The 19,500-nt window shown below is 42.8% G+C and overlaps 1 protein-coding gene across 9 annotated transcripts in view; it reads right to left on the bottom strand.

The window, feature by feature from the left end:
- The window catches only part of ABLIM1 (actin binding LIM protein 1), a 334,526-nt gene that overhangs the window by 195,961 nt on the left and 119,065 nt on the right, over positions 1-19,500 (bottom strand). For 4 of the 9 annotated variants that reach the window (XM_030806671.1, XM_030806685.1, XM_030806683.1 and 1 more), the window contains exon 1: positions 628-1,544. The exons of 3 other annotated variants lie outside the window; for them this stretch is intronic. In XM_030806671.1, the coding sequence (XP_030662531.1) occupies positions 628-643 (16 nt within the window). In that variant the 5' untranslated portion in view covers positions 644-1,544. Of the gene's footprint in view, positions 1-627; positions 1,545-19,500 lie in introns of those variants that run through there. 2 more of the 9 variants (XM_004087532.3, XM_030806701.1) reach the window with 1 other exon arrangement.

Raw genomic sequence — 19,500 nt, 5'->3', positions numbered from 1 at the left:
TGTTCAGGCCACACCTGTCCTCTCCCTTTTAACACTCTCCTGGTGATATGATGTGGTTTCCTTTGCCATGTGCAGCATCCTTTAAGAAGGTGTTTGGAGGAGTGATTAGGGATAATAGTGAAATGACAGGTTATACACGCAGAGCACCTGAAGCCTTTAAAACAGCCCAGCTTCTCCTTTCAGCCGGATCTAGCGAGGCCTGGGTACGTCCCAGCACCACACAGCCCAGCCCTGGCAGGAAGGGCCCTTTCATGACATATCTTAATTAACTTATTGATTGGTGGGGCGCGGTGGTAAGAGAGGAAGAGAATGATGGCTGGGATGGGGGCAAGACGGCAAGTCTCAAACACAACAAAAAATTCAAAATGCGATAGCAATCAAAAGAGACACACACCCCAGAGCTCAGCTGTGCTCCAGAAATAGGATGTGCTTCCGATGCGGTGGTGAAATTAAAGATTCTGAACGAAGTCTCGGTTCGATGGAAACCCAGACTTCACAATACGGAGCTTCTCACACCGAGAACATGTCCGCCCGGCTTTCGATTGATCATTCCCCGTTAGGTGGCCGAGCCCTGCGGTGCCATTCCAACTTCTGCAACCATGCACAGTGATCGATATTTATAATTACCTTTTTCCTTCACCATGGCAACCGGGTCCTCCGACGAGCAGGACTGAAGAAGGAACGAGGAATAAACTCTGGGAGTGGAAGCGCGCCTTGGCAGACAGATCCGCAGGCGCTGGGGCAGCCAGGAGAAGCCCCGGCATCCGCTTGTGAGGTCCGGGGCTGCGGTCTCGAGTCCCGCCCCGCCTCGGCGGGCCCCGCTCCCACGCCCGCCCCGCGATCGCCCCCGTGCTCTTCTCCGCCCGCCCGCCGAGCTGCAGCCGCGCCCTGCTCGGGGACTCTGCCCTGCGGCTGAAACCACTCGCTACAGCTGCTGCTGTAACAAATGCAAAATTCCACTGTCCTAATCTCTGGTCACTGACACCACCTTGTATTCCTCGCACCGAGGACGGGCTATGAAAGGCTCCCGAACGCTGGCCCCCTCCCACAGTCTGATAAATGATTGCCAGGAGGAGGAGGACCGAGCACCAGCTAGAGACGGTTCCAATAAGTAAAACTAGTCAATGGTTAGCTTATTGGCTCCCCGTTACAGTCGCTTTCAATTTTTACTACAGCTTCTTTCAGGCAAACTGGATAAATAAAATTGGCCTTAATGTAAAACAAAAACAGAATAATGATGCTAATGGCAATTTCAAGTTCACTTTCTTATGAAAAATGAATAATGACATTTGGTTTGCACGGCTGCTCCCCGCTATAATTTACCTGAATGGGGCTGGGGGAAGGTAGAGACTGAGAGACAGCCCGGGAAGAGGATCTTTCAGGATTCTATTCCTTATCCAGGATCCAATTCAGGATCAAAGTTAAAATCTGATTTACTCATTTGGGGGGATTTTGACTTCCCACTTCTCCCTCTGTTTCATCGGAGTTTTTAGACAAGCCCCTTGGATGTGCATATGCACTCCAGTCACAATTAAGGGACAAACAGCCTCATCTAGTACGGTCCACCACCAGGATCAGCCTAAGCCTGACCCCACAGCAGCAACTCCTCAGGAGGCTTTTGATTTCTGACCCAAAGGGTCATGGGCTGTCCTGTGACCTGTCCTGCTGTCCTGTGAACTGAGGACTTCTGGTTCACAAAGCCAATGCCCACCCGACTCCAGCCTCTGTCTCCCAAATCCAGCTCACCGGACCCCGACCGCATGCCATATACATCCACCATGTGTGAAAAATGAGATGAGCAAGAGACAAAACGACAGGCATCACATGGCAGGGAGAGCAGCAGATGGCCAACACATCTTTCAGAACCAGAATGCACAGCCAGTATTAGACGGTATTTACTGCAAATATTGTAACATGTTGAGTCTAAGAGAGCCAGGGGAACTGAAAGGAATGAAGTCAATCAACCTGCCTCCTCTTTGACTCAGAGGGTGTGTATGGATGAAATGAACTACATTTGGTGGGTCTGGGGAGAAGGGGGGAAAATGCCCATTTCTTCACATTCATCTTGGGCAGGTCTTCATTGCTGGTTTTCTGATGTGTAACAGTAGCACATCTCAGGCAGCTGTGACATTCCTACATCTGTGACTCAGGGCTTTACTATTAATAGCTTGGGTGTCTCAGGCTGTAAGTAAGAGCTAAGTCCCCTCCAGCCCCTGGGTTGTCTTTTCTATGACAACATACTTCGCCCACACCACTCCCCGCACCCATGGCAGCCCCATAAGGTCATGTTTTTCCTAAGTCAGCAGCCAGCTGGAGTGTAAGCACTGAAGAGCGTTTAAGCGGCTTCTCTAACCTCCATTCATAAATATGAGCCAAGCGTGAGAGCGACTCGACCTCCAGTCCAGAGGGATGGCAGAGTTCGAGAGCATCCAGGAAACAAGCCCTTCACGTTCCCCAATTTTCATGGCTAAAACTGCACTTGTCTACTTTCCCACTCCTAATCACCCTCAGAGCCTTTAAGGAGATGCTGACAAGCAAAATTAACTGCAGAGAGCTGGAATTAGGCTGTGTTGTGAGCCTAGCAGGTGAATCTATTTTATATTTTTGCTGCTTAAGTACATCGGCATCTCACTTAAGCACTTGTCTCCAAAGCTCTCCTGTTTTTCAGCCCAAAGCTAAGGAAGCAGCTTTCTTTCTCTTTCCTTCCCTCCCACCAGCCCCCACTCCTCCTCACCCCTTCCTTGCTACTATAATGTGACAGTAAAACACCATTGGTTTCTAGAGCAAACCCGATCATATGTAAGTGTTCCAGATATTGTAAATGCCATTAGCTCAATTTTTCTTTTACTTGGGATGGCAGTTTAAAACTCCGAGATTTAAGTTTACTAACCAAATTAGTCTCTTATTACAGTTCTGAACCTATCTGTATACCTTGGTGGATAAATCGCACAGAAACAGAATTTGGAAAGGCTCTCTGGCAGCTTTGGAGACTAAGCTGGCAGAGTAACAGCTGGTGCCTATTCATTTTCAGAGAAGCCTTTTCTAAAGGAAAATACTACATAGTGGTTCAGAGAGATAGTCCCCCCGCCTGTGTTTTCCATGGAAAGAATTTTCCTGTACCACAGTCAAAGTGAATGAGTCACCAGCATTTAGTTGCTAAGTAATAGTCACACGGCAAAAGTCCCCCCGCCAATCAGACGCTGCTACTTTGGGATGAAAGTATCCACTCTGCACTTTTAAGATAATCAAAGAGTGTATTACTAAAGTTATTTTTGGAATGTGGGAGAGTAAAACAAATTGTTTTTGCCTCTTTGCCTCAGGGCAGAAGTGCTAAAGAGCTTTAAGAACAGAAGCAAAGCATAGACATTTTCTACTTTACAGCTAAAGCTGCAAGAAGTGCAGCAAAGTAGATCAAGAATAAAAATGAAATTTATAGTTCATAAGAAAGAACTTTTTATTCTTATATCTTGGGATGATTTCCAAAGAACTTATCTCAATCTCATTCCACTCAGATGATGTAAGTCTTCATAATATGGACACCAACCCATGGTTTTATTTGTTGTTTTTTGCCCTATCAGACTGACCCATTGCCTCCTTCTCATTCACTTACAACATAAAGCAAGGGTTGTCCACAAGTGACCAAAGGACAGAAACCATTTTGTTGGAGAGAAAAGCTTGTTAGCATACAGCCACTCTTGGCAAAAATTCAAGCATACATCATTTCAGTAGCGATGCCAATTAGGAGGGAAATGTTACAACTAGAAACAAGCAGCCCGGCAGAGCCCACTTCCTCATTGCTTATTCTCCTCTACAGAGCCATGGGTCACTTACTGTACGTGCACCTGTAGTGCAGGAATTTTAGGATCCCTCTGTGGGGCTGGAACATCAGGCATCCAGTTTCTACCCCCCAACACCACTGGACTCATTTTGTTGTTGTTGTTTTGAGACGGAGTCTCACCTGCCACCCAGGCTGGAGTGCAGTGGCACAATCTCAGCTCACTGCAACCTCTGCCTCCTGGGTTTCAAGCGATTCTCCTGCTTCAGCCTCCTGAGTAGCTGGGATTGCAGGTGCGCCACCATGCCTGGCTAATTTTTGTATCTTTAGTAGAGACGGGGTTTCGCCATATTGGCCAGACTGGTTTCAAACTCCTGACCTCAGGTGATCCACCAGCCTTGGCCTCTCAAAGTGCTGGGATTACAGGCATGAGCCATTGCACCCAGCCCCCACTGGACTCTTTAGCAAAAAGCAAGCTCAGAATCCTTTCTAGCAGAATTCAGCTGAAAGAAACCCGGAGAATGAGTTCCTATTTGCTTTCTACTTAGTGTTGGCATCAATTAGTCTCATCTCAGAGATTTATGGGACACCTGCTGCGTGCCAGGTTCTGGGCTGGGTGTACAAAAGCAAGAAGAGAGAAACCACTGCCCAGGAGGTGCTCACCATCTAGCAGAGGAGATACAAGCACACAAATATTCTCAATGAAATGAGGAAGGTATTAAGATAGGAGTAGGCACGGGGTGCAGGGCAGTGCTGAGTCCAACCTGGGGAGTCAGGAGGTGCTTCCAGGAAGAGTAAGGAGGTAGGTAATGACTGGTCAAGTGCAGAAAGAGGGAAAGTCATTCCAAGTGGAGGTAATAGGGCAAGAAGGCATCCAGTAGTTCACTACTGGTGGGGAGCAGGGAGAGGCTCAAGATGAGGCTGGGTGACAGGTGACAGAGGGCCCTCAAGGCCACTCTAAAGAATGGACCTTAGAAATGTTGTGGTTAAAGTCTCAAACCTAAGCTACCTATTTCTTTCTAAATGGAGTTCAAAGGCTCTGACTGCATTTCAAGGTACAGCATGATCTCTTTCCAACCATATTGCCTCCTCCCTCCATTTGGATTGCATTGGTGTGTGCATTTCTGGTGTTTAGTAGACAGCTTGACATGGAATAGACGCATAGGAAGTGTCTATTCATTTATTTAAACATTTCCTAGGTCAACAGAATAAAAAGATAGCCATACATGTCTCACACACAGTATTTTAAGAAGGACAAGCCGTCTGGGATTGGCTTATCCCTTCTATTGTCACGGCTTCAAGTTCACAACTAGGTTGTAAGCTCTCTGAAGGCAAGGAGGGTTTCATTCACACTAGGCTGATAAGAGTGTGGTTTGCAAGGCTCGGTGCGGTGGTGCATACCTGTAATCCCAGCACTTTGGGAGGTTGAGGCAGGTGGATCACTTGAGGTCGCGAGTTTGAGACCAGCCTGGCCAACATGGTGAAACCCCATCTCTTCTAAAAATACAAAAACTAGCCAGACGTGGTGGCGTGCACCTGTAATCTCAAATACTTGGGAGGCTGAGGCAGGAGAATCGCTTGAACCCAGGAGGCAGAGGTTGCAGTGAGCCAAAATTGCACCACTGCATTCCAGCCAGGGTGACAGAGTGAGATTCTGTCTCTTTAAAAAAAAAAAAAAAAAAAAAAAAGAGTGTGGTGGTTTGCAGATCACCAGGGATAGAAATGCAAGGGGTGCTCCAAATGCAGACACCTGGTCCCCACCTCAGGTCTGACTGATAACTCAGATTCTCTGGGAAGGAGGCCTGAGTGGCAGCCAGCTTCCCTAGTGTCTAAGGACCCCTCGCTAATAAGCTGGCTTGCAAAGCACGAAGATAGACTGAGATTTACAAACAGCTATATACCGTGCCATCAGATCTGAAAAACAATCCTTATACTCTCTGTTGGCCAAGATAACAATCAGCTGGACATTCACTGCAATCTTAAGGAGAATTTATTAGAAGTGGTGATTCCAAAGTTTCCTACAGTCTAGGACAAATTCCTAAATATCTGATCCCTCTTGATCCTACTCACTCTCATGTCCTCAACAGACAATTCTCAAGATTTTTTCCATATGAATCTCATAGAATCAATGCCCAGCAAAGTTCTTTTCTTTGAGTTCTTAAAGTAGAACTATTTTATGGTTGTATCCAAACTTCTCCATGGTCTTTTTCAAAAGCCAATTCTGAGTTTGGACCCAAGCAATAGGTTGCACCTCAAGAAAAATTGAGAAAATTACTATGGTATATTTAAAGCTCCCTATAAACAAATCAGTAAGGATATAAATGACAGCGTGAACAAAAAATAAATCATTTTCCTACAAGAGCAGCAAAAGCTATTACTAGAATTCTAAGGATCTTGGGCTAGTAAAGCGTTTCAGAGATTTTAGCCTAACTTCAGACTCATGAGTACACAAGTACAAAAATAGTTCTCTGAATTATTTGGGAAAAGGCAATTTTTAAAAACAGTTTGCTACCAGCTTTCTCTTTTATTGTAATATTTTCTAGATAGAAATCCAGTTATTAGGATAGAAAAATCGTTGCTTTCTATCAGGTAGAATTGCAATGCCTTCCCTGACAACACTCCCCTCTTTCTGGTACTTACCACCACCAAGTGCTCTGAAGTTGACTATGTTGTAATGAAGGATGGACATATCTATTTTTGCAAAAGATTGTGGGCTCTCTGAGGGAAGGGGTCACATGTTATTGTATTTGTACTGTATTCATATAGTAATACACAAAGGCACAAAGTAGGAATGCAATATTTGATGAATAAATAAATATCCCTTTTCATAACCAAATAGACTGATTTCAAAATCTGACTCAAATAAATTAAGAGTAGATTCAGTCTCTTAGATAAAAATAAATTTAGTAATTGCTTCAAAGTATTTGCCAAGATACAAACCAATAATTACTTTGGAGAGAAAGTAAGCCAAAGAGGAACTTCATCAGGCAGTCATTTTACAAAGTCCCCTTTATAACCTACCCTCACAGCTACTTTGGTCACCATTAGAGCCCAGTATGTGTCAGCCACCATTCTAGTCTCTACATGTATCACCTCATCTTGTCCTCATAACAACTGGATGAAGTACATATTATTATACTTTATATGTGAGAAAAGAGGTTGGTAAGAGGCCAAAGCCATGGGTCCTCTCTTTGGGTTACTGGGCCTTCCCTTCCGCACAGGTTGTTAAAGAGCCTCCCATCCCATGCCCTGCCTATACACACACACACACACACACACACACACACACACACACTCACACACACAAGCATTTCTGAAGGCAAGGTGCATTCAGTGTACATCAACAGGCATTTCTAAAAGGCCTGGCCTGATAGCAATGATGCTGCCCTTTGCCTTGCCTATGTAAAGCAATCCTTTTTCCAGATACCTTATCCTTCATCGGTTCTTGGACTTCATATGGAAGGACCTGTCAGGTGAATAGCATCATAACCTTGGCCTGTGGCACTCACCGTTGGCTGCACAGGGGAAGATGATGTACCCAGAGCCACATAGCAAGACTTCAAAAGTGCAGTGTAATCATCTACCCTGTCTAACCATTCTTAAGGAATGACATTTCTGTGGTTTATGTAGACAGCAAGTTAAAATCTAAAAAATTATTTTGCAAGGTTTACAAGGCCTACGTTTGTTCCCCTACCTCATCTGGCCTTATAATAAATTCTCCTAATTATGCCCTGGAACAGTCCCAGAAAATAACCTCTCTCTCATACTCCTGGATTTGTCAGTCATCATCAGAGGAACTAGCCAAGTAAAACATGCAACACACACAACCATTACTGCATGTGCTAGCACAGGAATGGCAGCTTTGTCATCTAACACGTCTCAGCAAGTTTCTCTAGTTCTTAGTACAGAGAAGAGACCATGCAACCCATACCCTGGTTTGTGGAAATCTATAACTTGTATTCATAAATAGGCATTAATTAAGATAAAAGCAGAAGTCCTAATGCAGACGTGTCCATGGTTACACAATTACTTAGAAATGGGTCAAAACCCCTCAGATCCTGCCGCCTACCCAGTGGTGATTCTATCATGCCACACTGGCCACACAGGCAGCCTGATTAAACACAGGCTGGGTTTGAATTCTAGCTCCACCACATGCTGAGTGACCCCGGGCACATTGTTTTCTCTCTCTGGGTTTCAGCAGTCTCAGCTGTGAACGGTATGAGACGTTCCACTTGTGAGGTTGTGGTGAGGACAGGGGCAGCTTCATGGCATGTACCCTGCAGCGTTGCATAGGGTCCTATGCTCAGAAGATGTCTCTGTTTGGTTTAGTGCTTTGCTATTGCTATACTGACATTTATAATAATTTAGTCTTTGAACTTGTGTTTTATAAGTGAAGTCTGATGGGACAGTGGAGCACACATGTGAACAGATGAGATGCGTGCAGTTTGTGTGTTTGCTATTCCTGCTGCCCATGCACACAGAGTGTTTGCAACACCCCGTGAGCACAGGATTCCAGTGCAGTCACGATGTGTAGGAATTCAGGGAGACTCAAAGTGAGGACAAGGTGTGTTATATCCATAACTGAGTCACATTCCATTTAAACCAGGATGCTTAATGCGCAGAGACGGCAATAATGTTCTAGGAAATACAAACAACCAAGGAATCTTATTATATTCCTTCCTATCCATGTTAGTTCCCTGTATTAGCCAACCACTCACACCAAAAATGATGACACAGAAGGAAAGGGAAAGACAGGGCAACTAGCGCTGTCTTCCTTTTAGCCCTTCCTCATTCATCAATAAATCAAAGGTAGAGAACATTGGTAAAACGTGCACATATCAAGAAGTGAAATAAAAACAGTTGAGGGTCGGGCATGGTGGCTCACACCTATAATCCCAGCACTTTGAGAGGCCGAGGTGGGAGGATCATCTGAGGCCAGGAGTTCAAGACCAGCCTGGCCAACATGGCGAAACCTCGTCTCTACTAAAAATACAAAAATTAGCCGGGCATGGTGACGGGTACCTGTAGTCCCAGCTACTTGGAAGGCTGGGGCAGGAGAATCGCTTAAACCCAGGAGGCGGAGGCTGCAGCGAGCCGAGATCGTGCCACTGCACTCCAGCCTGGATGACAGAGCAAGACACCATCTCAAAACAAACAACAACAACAACAACAACAAAAAGTTGAGTCAGATTTGTGTATTGTGTATTTCTACCGTTCTAAAAAGAATAAAGTACATAACATCTATGACCCGTGCAATACAAATTGTGTAATTTCAGTGATTCCATTGAGTTAAAAGTTGTTATATTTGCACTTAAAATTGGCATTGCACAATAAAAGGTAAAATTCACATTAATAATTTAAAAATTTAATTTTACTTTATTTAGGATGACATTAAATAGAAAATAAAAACTACTGAGTTGAGAGAATCTGGGGAATAAAGAAAAAAGCTTTATATTTTAGTACCACTAATGGCACTTTCTCCTGCATTTTAAACAAGGGGTCCCACCTTTTCCTTTTTGCACTGGGCCTGAAAATTATGTATCCTGTGCTGGGTGAGAATAACAGGTGTTCTATCCCAAAAGAAAGTACCTAGCACTAAGAAGGAATGCAGTTAAGGGTAATAACTATTGTTATTTCATTTCTCACTGCCTCATCAATTCACAATAAAATAGGATAAGCTTGAAAACTGTAAAATTCAAGTTTTCAAAAGCATTTGAAGGTATAAGGAGCCTTTTAATAATATCAAAGCTGGGGGATTTAACCTGTAACATCTTAAAGAATTTAGACCCCCTCCTGATATTTTGTTATATGACCTCTGCTGCCAAATGAGAAAGTCACTGTGAAGCCAACCAAAAAAAAAAAAAAGGGTGGATTTCGATGTTAGAAAATCTTCCCAGGAAGACATGGTTGTTATCTTCAGCCTATTCATTCATGCAACACATATTTATCAAGTGTTTACTAAGTGTCAGGAACTGTTCTAGGTGTTGGGATATCACAGCAAAGGAAACAGACAAAAATCCTTGCCATGAAAAAGCTATGTCCTAGTTGGGAAGGTTGAAGTTGACATAATAAAATACATGAGTAACGTATACATATATATAAATATGTATGATTATATATTAGAAAGCGGTAAGTACTATGGAGAAAAGCAAGGCCGGGGACAGAGACTGTTGGGGGAGAAGCTGTGGTTTTAAGTAGAGTAGTAGAGGAAGACCTCTCTGAGGAGGTGCTATGTGAGTAAGTACCTGAAGAAGGGAAGAGAATAAGCCATGTAGATTCTGAGGAAAAACCACCCCAGACAGAGTGAGCAATAAGTGCAAACGTCCTGAGACGGGAGCCCAACTGGTATGTTCAAGGCAGTGGGGAGACTGGTGAGATCAGGAAGCAGACAGCAGGATGCATGAAGTTAGTGACATGGAGGGGTGAGGGCCTGCAGGTAATTGTAAAGGGCCTTGGCTTTTTCCCTAAGTTGTTTTGTTTTGTTTTGTTTTGTTTTGAGACAGGGTCTCGCTCTGTCACCCATGCCAGAGTGCACTGGCATGATCGTAGCTCACTGCAGCCTCAACCTCCAAGGCCCAAGTGGCCCTCCCACCTCAGCCTCCCAAGTAGCTGGGACTACAGGTGTGCACCACCATACCCGGCTGATTTTTAATATTTAATTTTTTTTCATAGTGACAGGGTCTTGCTATTGCGCAGGCTGGTCTCGAACTCCTGGCCTCAAGTGATCCTCCAGCCTTGGCTTCCAAAAGTGGTGGGATTACAGATGTGAGCCCACTGCACCCAGTGCCACTGCAGGATTTGAGCAGAGAAAGCAGCATGATCTGATCGTCAGCTCCATGGGATCCTCTGCTGCTCTATGGAAACTAGAGTTAAGGAGAGTGAGCACAGAGGCAGAGTGCTGAATTACTGCATGAAATAAAAAAGAGCTCACAGATGAGATGATGACACAACAGGATTAGACGAAAAAGGTTAGAGAAATTAAGAAATAAAAGCCAAGGACAAAGATAATTTCAACAGTAAGAATGGAAATATCAAAGAACAAAACAAACACTGATAAAATACCTAATTCCTAGCACAGTGAAAACTTTGAAGTGATTTCAATGAATGCGAAGAAAGAGCCTCAAACAAAGAGAGAAAACAATAGATGTGCAAGATGAAGGAAGATTTTTTTTTTTTTTTTTTTTTTTGAGACGGAGTCTCGCTCTGTCGCCCAGGCTGGAGTGCAGTGGCGCAATCTCGGCTCACTGCAAGCTCCGCCTCCCGGGTTCACGCCATTCTCCTGCCTCAGCCTCTCCGAGTAGCTGGGACTACAGGCGCCCGCCACTACACCCGGCTAATTTTTTTGTATTTTTAGTAGAGACGGGGTTTCACCGTGGTCTCGATCTCCTGACCTTGTGATCCGCCCGCCTCGGCCTCCCAAAGTGCTGGAATTACAAGCGTGAGCCACCGCGCCTGGCAGAAGATTTTTTTAAATGTATATCCTAGAAGTAAAGAACCTAAGAAGCAGATGTATTCAAAGATTAAATATACAAGAATACCTCTGAAATGAAGAGACAGCTGAATTCACAAATTTAAAGAGTATAGATATAATATATTTCGGCAAAATTTGATACAGAATGCTGACTCCAAGTCCTAGAATAAGCCTTAGAACTCCAAAAGATATCATTCTCCATATGTCCAGGCAGAAAAACCCTACGGCTCACAAAAAGAGAAAAACTCAGGTTAGCCTCAGACTTCTCAACAGCAACACTGATACTTAGAAGATGATGAAGCAATACCTGGATGTCTTGAGGGAAAGAAAGAAACTTACACCTGCCAAAATGGTCCAAGAACCTGCCAAAAGAACCAAGAAACTTACACCTGCCAAAACGTTGTTCAGAGATAAGGGCAATGGGCAAACCACCACAAACAGAAAGGTGTTCAGGAAGCACAACACCGTGAACCCTCCTTGGGAAAACTGCTGGAAAACAACACCCAGCCAATTAAGAGATGAATTAAAATAAACTCAGGAATGCAAACACTACTGAAAGTGCCAGTAGTGACCAGTGAATTCAGTTAAATAGGAAAATGACACAATTACCCGATTATGGTTAGAGAGGAATATGGAAATGTTTTGAGCAAAGGAAAATGTGAAAACAACATTACAACTAACAAAAATCGGAGGTAAGTAGGAGAGAACTATGAGAGTGCTATTGTCCTCGTGTACACAGTAGGGAGGTAATGACTGGCGCCAGACTGTACAAGATTCTTCATCTAAGCATCTCACAGAAGCAACCTCAGATCACATCACCCAATCACTTCACTTTGCTTAGAGATTATATAAAATCTCATCACTGTGTTTATACCCCAGTTCCTGTTTCTTGCACTTGGTAAGGCAAACGGTATCATAAGGCAAATACATCTTCAGGATTTTTTAAGAAAAGGGAGATGACATAGCTTTAACTTTTTACTGATTATATCCAGATTCTTTTTTTTTTTTTTTTTTTTTTGAGACAGTGTCTCACTCTGTCACACAGGCTGGAGTCCAGTGGCAAAATCATGGCTCACTGCAACCTCAAACTACTGGGCTCAAGTGATCCTTCCACCCCAGCCTCCTGAGTAGCTGGGACCACAGACATGCACCATTATATCCAGCTAATTTTTAATTTTTTTGTAGAGAGGGGGTCTCTCTACATTGCCCAGGCTAGATTTAAACTTCTGGGCTCAAGCAGTCCTCCTGCTTCAGCCTCCCAAAGTGCTGGGATTACAGGTGTGAGTCACTGACCCTAGCCTATATCCAGATTCTTAGTGCAATAATCAAAATTGTTTCTAATTCATTAACATCTAAGATTTCTACAGCATGTTTCTTTCAGACAGACTGATGAATAAATAATTTTTTAAAAATACCATGGTTCTGGCCAGGTACAGTGGCTCACATCTGTAATCCCAGCACTTTGGGAGGCCGAGGCGGTCAGATCACAAGGTCAGGAGATCGAGACCATCCTGTTAACACAGTGAAACCCCATCTCTACTAAAAATACAAAAAATTAGCTGGGCGTGGAGGCAGGCATCTGTAGTCCCAGCTACTTGGGAGGCTGAGGCAGGAGAATGGCGTGAACCCGGGAGGTGGAGCTTGCAGTGAGCTGAGATCACACCACAGCACTCCAGCCTGGGTGACAGAGTGAGACTCCATCTCAAAAAAAAAAAAAAAAAATATATATATATATATGTGTGTGTGTATATATATATGTATATAATATATTTCAGCAAATAGATATATGTATATATGTATGTGTATATATATGTATATATATGTATATGTATATATATATATACACACACACACACACACACACACATTGGTTCTAAGGATAATTACATGGGGTTTTATTTCATATTTCCAGTTATTTAACCTGTATATTCATGAAAATGCCATGGAATTCTCAGGACAAGATTTTTGTTCAATATGGAATCATTGCCTAGGTGTAATGATCTTTCTTGAGGGACCTTGTCGCATTCACTGCTCGTCTGTCCCTGCTCTACCCATCTTGTGAGTAGGCACTGAGCTGTATGACTCCTCCCCTTGCCTATGGATGACTAGATTGTTAGTAGACGCTGGATCAGAGAGAGGCCCATACATCAGCTGGCCAACAGCTTCTTATTCAGTTTTGAAAAAGATGAACTGGGCCAACTAGATTTTTACTCCTAAGAATCTGAAGTTAGAGAAACATATAAAAGTCCCAGTCAGTGATGGATATCCACATTAAAAGATAAAGTTAGGCCAGGCCAGGTGCAGGCATCACAGAACCATGTGTAGACCAAAGTCCCAAGGGACAGAGTGTCAGAGGAAGCCAGACGGGCGGGAAGAGAATAGGACCTCCCCACAAACTAAACTGCTGGTCCTGGAGCAGCCTGGAATTCTGTACTTCTTGAGGCCCGGCTGTCCAGCATTTCCTGGGTTCCTATCCCCCATCTCTCTACCTATTTTGATTGGGTTATTGAAAAGTATAAGTGGATTTCTGTTCTTCAGAAACAAAAGATCCTTCATTAGAATGGAGAGGGAATTTTTACCAAAATAATACCTCAGTTGGGATCATTTGCAATGGAATCTGTCAGTGCCCTACCCATACCTCCGTGGCACTCGCCTCTACAAGTTAGATGTGATTACTAGAAGCATGAAAATGCGTGAGTTAATGTACCTGAAAGCAGCTGTCAAACAATGGTGATGGGGAGGTGGTAGACAAATACCCCAGCTTCCTCACCTCTTGGCTGGGATATCTCTGCAGCACATCCCACAGTACCTCTTAGACTTCCCAATGGATTGAGAATTGCTGCCTACACTAGTAACTGGCTGGATATTGCACCTTTTATTAGCTTCACTCCTCTACCAGTGATTCCTAGGATCACCTTCCAAATAAATTACTTGCTTTTAAGTTTTCCTTGCAGAGTCTCTTTTTTTTTGGCAGGGAGTTCTAAACAAAAGAGAATCTAGGATCCATATTTTTATGCTAAAAAAAATTTTATCTTGAGTCACTGATCACTTTCATCTAAAGATAACAGAGACAGATTCTAAACAGAACAATATCCTGAAAAGACCAAGCATGTTCATCAGACAGAATATATTTTTTTCTCAAGAAAATCAATCATTAACTGAATCATCTTATTATACAAACACAATGGAACTTGTATGCACACATACTACGCCAAAGTACTTCTTCCTTTAAAATATGTAAAGGAGACAACTTAGATTAACTCTGGTAGCAGAGGTCAGAACTACCAACTGCCTCATAAATAAATATGCCCCCAAAACGTCTTTTTGGCCTGTGTTTATGTTTTAGGCAGAAGGATGTGACTTATGACATTTACCAAGCTCTATAAAAATGAGTCATTTTATAACATTTACACATATATTACATGGGCTCTCTTTTTACAATTTTAAACAGCTGCATATTGCTACAATTCAACCAAAGATTGTGCTAGTACTATATGCCATATGCCAAGTTGGCTGTACATTCGAAAGAGATACAGAAGGTAGGTCTCTTCCCTTCCTTTCTCTCACTATCTCTAGCAAGATGAAAACACTCCGCATATGTATTGGATTTGTTGGGATTTGGAGGAGATTAGAGGGTGGACAGGAAGGAAAATATTTAGAACTTAAATTTTTCTTGGTTTTGGATCTGGATTACACAATATTTCCTTTTCCTGAATAACATATACTAAGAGCACTGAGCATTTACCAATATGCTTCATTGGCCATTAAATTTGCATGCAGAAAAAAAAGCAACTAAGTCACAAGATGAGCATTCAGCCATAGCATCCACAATTGAGAACTAGGTGGGCAAAAATCAAAGGAAGAAATGAAGAGAAACAAATGAATGTTGATTTACTGAGCATCTGTAATATGCAAAGCATCACCTTCAAGGAGCCAAAAGTGGTATAGAGATCAAAGATACCTAAACTAAGCCCTCAACAACCTTCCATCTAAGTAGAGCAAATAGCACAAGGACCTAAATAACTATAAAACAAGGCAGAAAGGGACTGGAATCAGAGATACCGACCAAATGGTATGAAGATTCAAAGGAAGGAATGCTTGCCGCTCAGCAAGAGAGATAAGGAGAGCTTCAAGTCTAATGTGGTCTTCACAACTACAGGAAGAGTTACAGAAGGTTGGCTGGGCTCAACATCTTTTCACCAGCTGCTGCAACATATAGAAAATGAACTGGATCACTCTTGGTATGTAGATGTAGAAGTTAACCAGGAAATGTGTTGGATCCTGTTTGCATCTTCTTTAAACTCTTAAAATTGACCAACTGAACCACGATCTACGTTAAATCAAGTTCAGCTGAAGTATTACTAAACAATTAACTTCACTTCGTATTCCCATCATGGATAATACTGGACCAATTGACGACCTCAAAGATTAGACAGTTTTTTAAATTAATTAATTAATATTTATTTATTTATTTTTGAGACAGGGTCTCACTCTGTCACCCAGGCTGGAGTGCAGTGGCATGATCTCGGCTCACTGCAACCCCTGCCTCCTGGATTCAAGCAATTCTCGTGCCTCAGCCTACCAAGTAGTTGGGATTACAGGTGCATACCACCATGCCCAGCTCATTTTTTTGTATTTTTAGCAGAGACAAGGTTTCACCATGTTGGCCAGACTGGTCTTGAACTCCTGACCTCAGGTAATCCGCCCGCCTCGGCCTCCCAAAGTACTGAGATTACAGGCATGAGCCACCGTGCCCAGCCTAGGCAGTTATTAAGTAGCCACTGCCCCTATAATGCCACTGGCTACCAAGTGAAGATAGAGTCTGTGCCCTTTAGGGACAAGAGCCCAAGGAAAAGATAACAGAACATAACCAGCTACACACTAGAATCACATGATAGCACTTCAGGGAAAAGACCGATATGAAACAGAACTGGGAATTGTCCCACAAGGACAGCAAATATTAAACACCCCAGAATATTCTAGTGATGTCAAAAATGACCTTACAAAATGATCCGGGTCGTGATGGACAGAAAGGGAGCTGGCTGAGTGCTGGCTGTGGCCCTAGCTATTTGACTTTTCTTCCCCAGCTCATCTTTATCCCAGGAGATCCTACTCTGTGTCATGAGAATTCTCCCTCTCCACTTAGGCTGCAGACAAACCTTTGTGAGCTAAATTTTTCTGGGCTCTGTGAGTCATAATGTCTCTGATGTCCTCTGATTAATTTTGGTTGTTATCTATGGCCACAGAACTTGGACAAGGAAAGACTTCTAAACAGCAAACAAACAAAACTTGAGGGGCCACAGTAAGGCACTTACGGAAAGTGAATTTAAAAGCCAGCTAAATGATTTCTCAAAGTAAAGGCCCTACCTTTCTTTATATAATGTTTGCAGACCTTTATGTTGTAAAGATATAAGCAGTTTTGAAGATTAAGATATAGGATGTAAATAGACATGAATGCACATATAGGATTTTTGTACATATGGGAAAACTGGTTATTTCACTTTGAGGGAATAGCTTTAATTTAATTTGAAATTGTATTAAGTGGTGGGAATGTAAAATAGTATAGCCACTGTAGAAAACAGTTTGACAGTTTCTCAAGAAGTTAAACAGAGAATTATCGTATGACCCAGGATTTCCACTCCTAGGTATATACCCCAGGGGACTGAAAACATGTTCACACAAAAACGTGTAACAAGTGTTCATAGCAGCATTATTCATAATAGCCAGAAAGTAGGAACAACACAAATGACCATCGGCTGACAAAAAGATAAAGAAAATGTGATATATCCCTACAATGGGATACTATTCAGCCATAAGAAGGAATAGGGTATTGATAAATGCTACCGCCTCAATGAGTCTTAAAAACATTATACTAAGTAAAAGAAGCTAGACACAAAAACCACAGGTTACATGATTCCAATCAGATGAAATGTCTGGAATAGGAAAATCCACAAACACCTAAAGGAGATAAGTCGTTGCCAGCAGCTGAGGAATGTGAGTAATCGGGGATGTTTTCCAGCGGGCACAGGGTTTCTTTCTGGGCTGATAAAAATGCTCTGGAATTAGATAGTGGGATGGTTGCACAACTTTGTGGTTCTACTAAAATGCAAAGGATTGTACATGTTAAATTGATGAATTTTATGGTGTACCACATTACATCTCAATTTTAAAATGTATGAAGTACCTTTATTTACCAAGCACTGTGTTATAGTCTGAAGAAACCACGAAAAAACCGTCCTGCCACTAAGGCACTTACTACCTGGTAGGGAGACATGCAAACAAACAGATATAAATAGCCAAGCATAGAGGTGCTTGGATGGGCATTTGTGTGGTACACAACAGAGCCCAAAAGAGGAGAGGTCTGGAGAGACTCCACAGGAAACTTTCACCTGAGCTGAATCTCCAGCTAAACTTAAAAAAAAAAAAATGAATAATCCTTTGGTCTTCTCATGTAATATTAAACAGGGAGAGAGGAGAGCTAGGGTCTTAATCTAACACTACCCTCTATACCATAGACCTTAGGAAAGTCATTTACTTCTCTGGACCTCAGTCTCTTATTTCCTATAAATATAAGGTGTTGGCCGGGCGCAGTGGCTCACACCTACAATCCCAGTGCTTTGGGAGGCTGAGGCGGGCAGGTCATTTGAGGTCAGGAGTTCAAGACCAGCTTTGGCCAACATGGTGAAACCCCATCTCTACTAAAAATACAAAAATATTAGCCAGGCATGGTGGTGCGTGCCTGTAATCCTAGCTACCCAGAAGGCTGAGGCACAGAGAATCGCTGGAACCTGGGAGGCAGAGGCTGCAGTGAGTCAAGATCATGCCAGTGTGCTCCAGCCTGGGTGACAGAGCAAGACTCTGTCAAATTAAATAAATAAATAAATAAATAAATAAATAAATAAATAAATAAAGGTGTTGATATCAAAGGTTCATTTCTACCTTTGAGAAATATCTACAATCCTCGTGCATGCCATATAGTCTATCTAAAATCCTGACATACTTAAATCCTGATTCTGCAAAGGTTTTCTCTGGTGTATTCTGGGTGTGCTGCTTTCTGAGATTGAGAAAGGAATCTTCCTGCTGGCTACCTCTACACACCCTAACAAACAGCACACAGACTATGCTGCCTTCCTGTTGGCAGCCTTCATCTTCCACCCCAGGGACAGAATCACCCATCTGTTGACCACCTATTCACCTTGTATTACGTTTTTACCAGTAGCCTTCGTCTTGTAGCCCATAGACAAATCAAGCCTGTGCTGGCCACCTGTCCGCCCCAGTGAGTAACACACAATCCGTATCCCCCCTCTTTTTTTTTTTTTTTTTTTTTTTTTGAGACAAAGTCTCACTCTGTTGTCCAGGCCGGAGTGCAGTAGGTGCTATCTCAGCTCACCGCAACCTCTGCCTCCCAGGTTCAAGCAATTCTCCAGCTTCAGCCTCCCGAGTAGCTGGGACTACAGGTGCCTACCACCATGCCTGGCTAATTTTTGTATTTTTAGTAGAGACGGGGTTTCACTATGTTGGCCAGGCTGGTCTCGAACTCCTGACCTCGTGATTTACCCATCTCGGCCTCCCAAAGTGCTGGGATTACAGGCATGAGCCACTGTGCCCAGCCTCCACACAATCCATATTCCCTTTCTGTTAGCAGCGTTGTCTTGTACCCACGGCCGTCACAGGTCCATGGCTAATTTGCCAAGTTAGCAGGAGTCCATCCATAATCATCAGCACTGGGTCACGCCCCAGAATGATTAGGATCAAAGGATGGGAAATCAGGGATTTCTTTGAAAGTAAGCCACTCTTAGTAAGATTCAAATTTGTTTAAAGCCTGGATTAAAACAATGTCAAACAATAAACTTAAACAGACTGCTTTACCCTCTGACTTTAAATAAGATTAGTTTTTAAGTACATTTAATTAAAATGAATGGGGCATTGCAGCACATTTAGTTACTCAAGGAAGTAATTTATATGGGAACATTTCATGTGAAAATAGTTACTTGCCCACATTCCTAGGAGTAAAAATAAAATAAAGAAACAAAACAAAAAGCAACCATCAATAAAACAAAAAAAGCTGGACCAAGTAGATTCAGCCAGTGGAACTAGGTGAAAAATGTCTTACTTCTACCTTTTTCTTTCACTCTCAGATCATTGGGCTATTTTCCTTTTACTCGTATTTTGGGTAAATTATATCTATTTTCCAGCTCAAATGGCAAATCCTACTTTCTCTTTCCCTTCAGTGATATTTCTTTCCTTTGAAAAC

This window comes from Nomascus leucogenys, chromosome 3 (assembly GCF_006542625.1).
Source record: "Nomascus leucogenys isolate Asia chromosome 3, Asia_NLE_v1, whole genome shotgun sequence".
In the NCBI taxonomy this organism is placed as follows: Eukaryota; Metazoa; Chordata; class Mammalia; order Primates; family Hylobatidae; genus Nomascus; species Nomascus leucogenys.
This window is presented reverse-complemented; position numbering and strand designations above follow the sequence as displayed.